This window comes from Sinocyclocheilus anshuiensis, unplaced genomic scaffold (assembly GCF_001515605.1).
Source record: "Sinocyclocheilus anshuiensis isolate Anshui unplaced genomic scaffold, SAMN03320099.WGS_v1.1 scaffold1938, whole genome shotgun sequence".
Taxonomy (NCBI): Eukaryota; Metazoa; Chordata; class Actinopteri; order Cypriniformes; family Cyprinidae; genus Sinocyclocheilus; species Sinocyclocheilus anshuiensis.
In genome coordinates, this window is record NW_015547736.1 from 39,646 (window position 1) to 50,217 (window position 10,572).

Consider the following 10,572-nt stretch of genomic DNA (forward strand, 5'->3'; position numbering starts at 1 on the left):
AAGTCACTTCATTTTAACTTCTTGTTTATTGAACTACAATTGTATAAAATCACATTGCAATCGTGTTGAAACATTTTGGTCGTGCAATGTTGCGTACATAAATCATATTATACATTTCTTTTTTTTCCAACCGAAGTATACATCTATAACTTTTGTGAGTGCTGTTGCACTCATTTGTTTTGATTTATGCAGGAGTCTCTCTCACACACTCACTCAGGCTGCGCAAGCCTCATCTGGCGCGACATAAATACATTATCAGTCACCGTAAGTGTGACGTCAGAACAGACCGGCTCGGAATCGGCAGACTGACCGGCCGGTCACCGGTACGGGCCGATCATGTGGAAAACCGGCTAATTCCGGTCCCTAGCCGGTCGATCGGTACATCTCTAGTATCTCAGTACCCTTGTGAAATGTCGGAGTGTAGAAAACAGCCACTATAACACACTCCTTACACAGACATATTAAAGAACTGATTTTATTAAGTTATGGCCTTCTGGAGCGAGGAATATATTCTTTCTTTCTGTCTGTCTGTCTGTCCTCTCTGACATTCAGTCACTCAAACTGTTTGATTCCTCTGATTTATCTTTCTGATCTTCCATCGATTTGCACATTGTTTTGCCCTGTGATGTCAGTGTGAGTGTGTTTATGTGGTTTTATTTTCCATCGGTTGTGTCTCATTGTCTCAGTGAATGATAGAAGGTCTTAGTGGAGCACCTCTGCTCTCTCTTCCTCTGTTCACTGCTTTCTTATTAGCAGCAGGGTTTCCACAACCCATGCCCTTTTGCCTACTGGAGTCTCATTGATTTAGCTTATTCCCAGCATTGATTTCCATCCTCTAAACAAAAAGCAAGCCCCCTTCAGAGCTCATTAGTTCACTATTAGTCCTGCAACATTTAGATGAAACAAGTAGTGAGAGAGCAACAGTCACAACAACAGGATTTTAAAGGGTGTTTATTATGGATTTTTCCCCATCATTTTATTTTTCCCCCTAAAGTCCAGTTGTAGTCACGTTTTTACACCAAACTTAATAATTTTGTTTTTCATGACTGTTTACCACTCTTTTTGGGATATACAAAGTCCTCACGTTATGCATAGTATGGTGTGCCATTTTATCATGTGTTAGTGTGACGTCAGAACAGACCGGCTCGGAATCGGCAGACTGACCGGCCGGTCACCGGTACGGGCCGATCATGTGGAAAACCGGCTAATTCCGGTCCCTAGCCGGTCGATCGGTACATCTCTAGTATCTCAGTACCCTTGTGAAATGTCGGAGTGTAGAAAACAGCCACTATAACACACTCCTTACACAGACATATTAAAGAACTGATTTTATTAAGTTATGGCCTTCTGGAGCGAGGAATATATTCTTTCTTTCTGTCTGTCTGTCTGTCCTCTCTGACATTCAGTCACTCAAACTGTTTGATTCCTCTGATTTATCTTTCTGATCTTCCATCTATTTGCACATTGTTTTGCCCTGTGATGTCAGTGTGAGTGTGTTTATGTGGTTTTATTTTCCATCGGTTGTGTCTCATTGTCTCAGTGAATGATAGAAGGTCTTAGTGGAGCACCTCTGCTCTCTCTTCCTCTGTTCACTGCTTTCTTATTAGCAGCAGGGTTTCCACAACCCATGCCCTTTTGCCTACTGGAGTCTCATTGATTTAGCTTATTCCCAGCATTGATTTCCATCCTCTAAACAAAAAGCAAGCCCCCTTCAGAGCTCATTAGTTCACTATTAGTCCTGCAACATTTAGATGAAACAAGTAGTGAGAGAGCAACAGTCACAACAACAGGATTTTAAAGGGTGTTTATTATGGATTTTTCCCCATCATTTTATTTTTCCCCCTAAAGTCCAGTTGTAGTCACGTTTTTACACCAAACTTAATAATTTTGTTTTTCATGACTGTTTACCACTCTTTTTGGGATATACAAAGTCCTCACGTTATGCATAGTATGGTGTGCCATTTTATCATGTGTTTTCTCCATTGCCCCAAATAAAAGGTGGTGGAAGAATTGATTGTTATTCTGTATGTATCTTACTTATACTAAGGTGTGTGCAGGAACACAAAGACAATGAATAAGGAAAATCAACTTTATTGAAAGAAGGACAAGCCTGACCAAATTCAGCTACTGCGTTAATGAGAACTGACCTCTTAGAGAAGAAACGCGGGCATATAAACACTAGAGCAAACAAAGAGAACTAATTAAGCAACAGCTGAAAGAAAGGACTAATCAAATGAGTAACCATAGAAATGAAACAGTAAACAGAAACTAAAAACAGAACATAACTGTGATATGTGCCACCATGTCAGATAGGAATTCATCAACCTGAAGCATCAGCATCATACTCAGCATTCAAATACCTAAGTAACAGGCATAAAATGTTCTTAAAATAAGCTGGTTATCTTGGCAGAATGTTGAGTTTTAAAAAAAGGTATTCTTGAAATTTTGGTGATGCCATGAAAAAATCCACACAGAAATTGGAACCTGGCTTAAAGGGACAGTTCACCCAAAAATGAAAATTGTGTCATTAATTACTCACCCTCATGTTGTTCCAAATCCGTAAGACCTTCAGGAAGTTCATATTCGGAACACAAATTAAGATATTTTTGATGGAATCTGAGGGCTCTCTGACCCTCCCATAGACAGCAAGTGTCCTTACACGATCAAGCTCCAGAAACGTAGCAAGGAGATCGGTAAAATAATCCATGTGACATCAGGGGTTCAACCGTAACACATAACTGTGATATTACGCCCCCATTGAGAAGGCTTGGGAGAAAGGTGGTTTGGGAGGCGGACAAGGAGTGCGCGAAGAGCTGGATAATGGCAGGCAGACGAACGACAGACAAGAGGTGAGCAATGATGGTGGGAGTGGCCAGCTAGGAGTAGGATCCGGGAGACCGGGATGGAGCCGCAGCGATGAGCAGCCAAGGTGGAACGTGGGTGCCAGGTGACTGCGGCGACGATAGTACAAGTGAGAACAGAGGTATAGTTGGAGGGAAGGAATAGCCCGACAGAGCTGACCTGGAAGCCCATGGTAATGGCAGAGTGACGACTGACCAAGGTGAACCCGCTACGATGGAGTCTGGAGGAGCCGAAAGGACGACGGTCACAGGTGGAGTGATGGGCTCGGAGGATCGAGGTGGAGCCCATGGGTCAACTCTCCAGGGCGGAGCTGGGGACCAGAAGCCCCACCGTGTATCAGGGCTGCTTGGCCGGTTGATGGTAGAGCTGAGGGGCTGAAGGGAGACGAGGGAATTGCTGGCTCTAGTGTGGTCACATTTTTGTGACTATATTTGATACTGTTGCTTCATGGGGAAGTCGTGGCCTAATGGTTAGAGAGTCGGACTCGTAACCCAAAAGGTTGTGAGTTCGAGTCTCAGGTCCGGCAGGAATTGTAGGTGGGGGGAGTGAATGTACAGTGCTCTCTTCCACCTTCAATACCACGACTGAGGTGCCCTTGAGCAAGGCACCGAACCCCCAAATGCTCCCCGGGCGCCGCAGCATAAATGGCTGCCCACTGCTCCGGGTGTGTGTTCACGGTGTGTGTGTGCGCACTTAGGATGGGATAAATGCAGAGCACTAATTCCTACTAGTATGGGTAACCATACTTGGCCACATGTCACGTCACTTCATATTTTGCCTTTATTTTTGCACTGTAAATATTTGTATATATTATGAGTAGACGTGCTGGTATTCAGTAATGCGATATATCATGCACGATATATGCACGATATTGTTATCGTGGGCACTTGAAAATACTGTTTTAAGAATATTTTTCCCATCAACTGGACACAGTGCACAACACCGCTGTGTGAAAAACACATGCGCACTCTCAAGTAAACAAACACGGATAGTGCAATGTGTGAAAGAGAACGAATGCTGAATGAAAGCACACATTCGCTCTCTGACAGCAGATGACGCTAAACAACAGAAATGCAGTGTTAGCCCGGAAACCCCGTAAACAAAGCAGCTACGCTACTTTCTAAAACGTATTTAAATGGTTTAAATAGGCATTCAGATTTTTGTGTTCGCTATGGTGTTCATCACAGTGGCATGTACTTAAATATTTAGACTTAATAGGCTATTTATTTTCAAACTTGTTTTTACATTTTAATCTGGATTACAACATGCCCTAGATATTGTTTGAAATGTTTTGATTTTCAATTTGACTTTTTTAATGAAGTAATTTGTAACTGTAACGGAATACATTTAAAAAATAACCCTCCCAACCCTGAAAGTGATTTAAGTGTTCAAAATACTCATTGCTACAAATATCTGTACAAAAAACAATCTGTAATGTTCTCTTTAGGCTGCATTCAACAACATCTTTATAATCAAATATAATAAACTGTACAGTCATGGTCAGAATTATTGGCATCCTTGGTAAGTATCATCAAAGAAAGCTGTGAAAATAAATCTGTATTGTTTATCCTTATGATCTTTAATTAAACAAAAATCTAACCTTTCAACAAGTAAAACAAATGAAAGTGGGAGGAAAAAAAATTCACATTATGAAATAAATGTTGTTTTTCTACTACATTTTGGCCACAATTATCAGCACTCCTAGAAATTATTATGAGTAAAATATCTCTGTAGTATATTCCCATTCATATTTACAATGTTTACCATACCAGAGTGACTACGAACATGACATTGTCCAGCCGTGACTTACTGTTTCACAGGACTATAAATATGAGGCAACACAAAGGCTAAATTCCCTTAAAGGGGGTCATATGATGCGATTTCAATTTTTCCTTTCTCTTTGGAGTGTCATAAGCTCTTGGTGCATAAAGAAGATCTGTAAAGTTGCAAAGACTAAAGTCTCAAATCCAAAGAGATATTCTTTATAAAAGTTAAGAGTCAACCACGCCTACCTAAAACGGCTCGTTCTAACACGGCCCCACATATCTACGTCACTATGTGGGAAGATTTGCATAACGCCACCCAAATGTTCACGCAAAGAAAGAAGGCGTAACGTTTATTCTCGCTGTTGCCGCAGCCGCCATATTGTTGAGACGCTGTGTGTTTCGTTGTGAAAGCGAAACTACTTTGTTTGGCCTTCCAAAAGAGGATGATATCCGCTTCGTACAACATCAGTTCAGCTTTGTTTTGTTCAACTTTATGGTCAATTGCACTCATTTGGAAGATAATCTGTTCTGTGTAATGTCTTTCTGTTTGAATTAATTCTCCATCTGCACTTCCTTGTTCTCGCTACATTACAGTACCTCATGCTGAAAACAATAGAAATGATAACTGCTTTTAAAGTGGCTGAGAGATGTAAATGTTAGAAGGGGCATTTTCAGAAGGGAACCTGCTTTATGTACGAAAACTGAATAAAGTGACGTTAATACAGCTGAAGTGTCATTTTTGTGACACTAGTAACAGGAATTGCAATAAATAAGTAACATTTTGTTCTCAAACTGAACTGATTTCTGTGATGCCGAAAATGTGGATGAACCGCAGGATCCAGTCATAAAACTACAATTGATTTACTTTATAACACAGAATTTGACAAAATTTGAATGAATAAATCAAAAAGACTCTTATTTAAATATGAAGTCTGCATATTCTGCAAAAATTGACTTTTTCATCCATTTTCTTTTTTATTTGAACAACAAACCTCTATTTTGTAGCACTTACTCCATCACAAAATGAAAGGAATTGTTCAAATTTCATTTGATTACATTTTATAAGATTAATTAAATTGTTAAAGTTTTATGCATTCATTTGATCACCACCATTTTTGATAATACATTTGTATTCATTCATAAATTCAAAATAATTCAAACAGATAACAAAGAATTACTTTAAAAAATTCAAACATTTTATATGGCTATAGTATTACACAAAAATTAAGAAAATATTAATTTTGTAAATGCAATTGATTAGAATGCTTTTTAGATTTTTAAAATGTAATTTAACCATTAAAACAGAGTCCAGAAAATTGAAACAAACAAAAACAAGAAAAGTAATCCAGACTGTAGATGATGTATGAGCCATATTTACATAAACCATTCAACACATCTTTCTGAGTTTTACCGTACTGCAATTTTTTTCTAGAAAGTTTGTGCTGGCGAACTGATTCATTTTTCCTCACAAGCATTAATCAACCTTTTAAATACAATTTTGTTTCTTGGAAGACATATTAAAACCTATTCCTGATTCACAGAAATGTTATTGTTTTTTTGTGCAATATGCATCCTGCGATCAGTGAAGTTTGTCACTCAATCCAATTGACTATGCAAGAATATTTCCCATTGAACACCTTTGGATAAAGATACATAGTTTTTTGATTTGTGATATATAAATGTACATAACAGCACGTTAGATAAACATTGAAACAGCCAGGATAAATTGATGTTTTAAATGTGACCTGTCTATGTGTGTGTGTTTGTGTGCAGGGCTGAAGCAGTGACTCTTAATGATTGTCTCCAGCTGTCATATCTACCATCTAAGAGGAATCACATGTTACTGTTGTACCCCAGAGAAATCCTCATCCTAGACTTGGAGCTCAGTCAGACCGTTGGAGTGGTTGCCATCGAGCGCTCTGGCGTACCCTTTATACAGGTGTGTTATTTAAACTGAAAAAAAAAATCACATATTTTTGCTTATTTAACTGCATTGTGCCATCTGAACAATTGTTAGAAGATGTGATCCGTACTGAACCAAACACATACAGGGCTCTTGGTACAGAACACACAATGACACAAATACTGTAAATGCATGTCTTGTCCTATGCAGAACCAAAGTTCAGAACCGCAGTCATTTTTAGAAGAATGTATTGTAGTATATTGTTTTTTTTTCATGCACCATGAGCACTGTGGTCTTCTTTAACAAATAATCATGCCACACAAATAGCGTTCCTCAATTCAAGAACATGGAAGATGTGACTAATTTCTCCTCCTGCTGAAAATGAGCAGAAATGCGTAAAGGCACACAGAGACTGCTTGCTTCTGACACCTCATTCCCAGCACTTCTTCAAACAGACAGAAATACTTTCCAGAGATAATGACAAACAGACAGAATAATAACATCACCATGAGTAAGGATGAAGCCTATATGGTTGATATTGTCAACAGACTGTGTGTGGTCACAATTATGAATATGGGACTACTGATATAAACAACTCACATTTTATATGTACAATAAACAGAATAATTGCAACAACAACAACAAAAAAATGGAGATTAGGTTAGCAAGCACAAAGCTTAAGTCAGTCAGTCAAATAGGAAGCAATATGTAACCCATGACAAGAACGTCACAAATAGTCAGATAAATATAAACGATAAATAAATTACTTTCAAGTGATTCGTTATAAAAGTGTGCATCAAATTTGCTAAACACGGAAGCTTGAACGTGTGTGATCCATTAGAACTGACCTCATTTGTTCTCATGCCTTCACGCACATTTGAGCATCTTTTTTTTCCTTTTAATGGCATTTGGCAAACACACTTGCAGGTACATACCGCCACCTACTGCACGACCCCTGTGTGACAGCTGACATAAAATAAAGGTACCGATACCATTCAGTTAAAAAAAATCCTTAATCGGCCCTGATAATGATTCTTGAGATAGGCTCGGGGCATCCCTACACGCATACAAGGGTAACACTTTATTTTGATAGTCCGCTTTAGACATTCTACTAACAGTAAGTAACTTTGCAACTACATGTCAACTAGCAGTCATTAGAGTATTAGCAGACTGTCTGCTTAATATCTTCTAACACTTTATTTTGATGGGTCCACAACATACAACATACTGACTGTCAACTTATTCTACAAATCCTAAACCTAACCTACTCTGAGAGTTAGTAGACATGTAGTTGCAAATTAATGAAAATAAGTTGACATGTAGTTGCAAAGTGTGTGAGTCTCTATGTGGTCAATGTACTGTATGTCTGTGTATGATTGTTATGAGCATGCACATGCACACACACATCTGACACAGTGCTCATATGTGATGCTCTTGTTTTATCTTTATCATTTTACCATTTCATATTTCCACAGTAAAAGTTGGCATCATTTGTTTACTGGTGTTCAAAATCATTTACACATGTGTATGGTATATGTGGGATACAAATGGCACTTGTTTTTAAGATTGACCTATTTACACGTGATTTCTCAAGCATGTTTGTGTATTAGATAAAGCCAGTGTATCTTCTGATCTGTATTTTTTTTTTTTTGTGCATTAAAATGCATGCATGCACACACACACACACACATTAAGTGTTATAAAGCACTTGTCAGGAAGGCAATTTGCATGACTGATGGTGCAGCTGCAAGCACTCGTACTCTCAGTCTAGGCTGACCGTGAGAGCCTGGCATAAGCCAGTAACGCACACACACAGTAAAAGCTTACAAATTTGCTCTAGTTTCTAATTTTTTCACATCAGTCCACACTCCATACACCATAATGGCAAAGCAAAAAACAGATTTGTAACAACTTAGCAAATTTATTAAAGGAAAACCTGAAATACGAACATTGCATAAGTATTCAAACCCTTCTTAGTTGAAGCACTTTTACAGCCTCAAATCTTTTTGTGTATGATTCGACAAGCTTTGCACATCAACATTTGACAATGTATCTGCCATTCTTCTCCTTACTACTTCAACTCTCAAGCTCTGTCAGGTTGGATGCGGGCCGACAGACATTTTCAGGTTTCTCCAGAAATGTTCAGTTGGGTTCAAGCCCAGGTCTGGCTGGGCCACTCAAGGAAATTCACGGAGTTGTCCCTAAGCCACACTTGCATTGTCTTAGTGTGTGCTTGGAGTCATTGTCCTGTTGGAAGGTGAACCTTCTGCCCAGTCTGAGGTTCTAAATGTTTGGGACTAGGTTTACATTAAGGCTGTCTCTATATTTTGCTGTGCTGAGGTTTCCTTCTTCTCTCACAAGTCCCCCAGTCCCTGCCGCTGAAAAATACCCCCACAGCATGAGACTGCTACCACCTCACTTTACTGATGGGATGGTACTGTACAAGTGATGAGCAGTGCCTAGTTTTCTCCATCAGTGTTGGGCAGTAACGCATTACTTAGTAACGCATTACTGTAATTTGATTACTATTTAACGCGTTATAATTTTCAAAATAGTAATTAGAGTATAGTTACAAGCCGAGGTCTCTATACGTTACTGCCACGTTACATTGCTGACAGAATGCAGTGATTTATAATCTAGAGATTGTAAAAAGGATGTAGCACACACACTGTCGAGTTAAGTGCCAGTGAATTAGAGACCTGCTCCCGCGAGACCCGACGCAACAGTGCGCGGCGTGGGACAAGATGGGCGAGTGCTGGTGTGGGCGGGTAGACACTCGTGTGTGTGCGGGATGCGGGAGAAAAAAATGATTCATGGGACTCCCGCAAAATAGAAATATGTAAACATAAAATATCTAAAACCTGAAGGTTCACCAGACTAGAGAATCTTGTTTCTCGCTGTCTGGGACTCCTTTAGTTGTTGTTGTTTTTTTTATTTTCTTTTGCAAATTCCAAGTGGGTTTTCATGTTTTCACTGATTGAGTTTGGCTGCAATGCTTTTAAGCCATGATCGGTGGAGTGCTGCAGTGATGTTTGTCCTTCTGTAAGTTTCTTCTATCTCCATATATGGTCATGGAGCTCAACTAGTGTGAGCATCAGGTGCTTTGTCACCACGCTAACCTTATCTTATTGTTAGGTATTTGCCTTTCCAAATCATACTCATTCAGTTGAATTTGCCACAGGTTAACGCCACTCGGAGTGTAGAAACATCTATAAGCAATATTGGAATTGTCCTGAGTTAAATTTCTTACTTATGCAATGTAATTATTTCAGTGAACAAAAATCAGTTTTTTTTCTTTGTCAATATGGTGTGTGGACTGTGGACTGATGATATATATCAGGGCTCGCAAAATCGCTAGCCCGACGTCCCGGGGCTATTGTGTTTTCCAGTCGGGCTACCAAAATGTATCACTGCCCTGCCCGACGGGCTATCTTGAATAGTGATATAAAAATCCATTCCTTGATTTGTGTTGTTCACTCGCTTGTGGGTGAAACGGATCATAGTTTATCATTTACACATGTTTCTAAGTCTTACCAATTTAAACATTCAAGCTTTTTAAACCATTCATGTGCATGAAGAATTCAGTTCGGTGCTTGCGCGCACATACAGAGCGGCGTTTCAGGCAGAGCACGAACACAGAATTGATTCCTCTTTCGCTTGAACGGACACATACACGCAAAATCATCTCAAAATAACTATCTCGGCAAGTATTTTCATGTCTTAAATGAACGTAAACAGTGGAGAAAGAAATCGCACGTGCATCATTATATTGGATCACTGCATTCGGTCTTAAAGGGGCAGCAGCCTATAAATACCTGCTGTTTAAGCGCCACCTGCTGTCAGAGAGTGACATTTGCGTCTCATTCAGCCCGTCTGCTGTTTTTGTTTCGTTCAGATTTTTTATGTAGCATCACAAAGCTAAAGTCAGACAATTTTGTTTTTGTTTCCAATTTCAAAATTTTACAATCTAAATAACATGTATGCAGCATCTTTGTTTGGATCATGATTAAAATACACAGGCAAAACCTTAGTTTACTTGCA

The 10,572-nt window shown here is 39.2% G+C and overlaps 1 protein-coding gene across 2 annotated transcripts in view; it reads left to right on the forward strand.

Moving 5' to 3' along the window:
- Positions 1–10,572, forward strand: part of wdr11 (WD repeat domain 11) — a 140,106-nt gene that overhangs the window by 16,891 nt on the left and 112,643 nt on the right. For both annotated transcript variants that reach the window (XM_016507319.1, XM_016507320.1), the window contains exon 6: positions 6,402–6,567. In XM_016507319.1, coding sequence (XP_016362805.1) covers positions 6,402–6,567 — 166 coding nt within the window. The remainder of the gene's footprint in view (positions 1–6,401; positions 6,568–10,572) is intronic.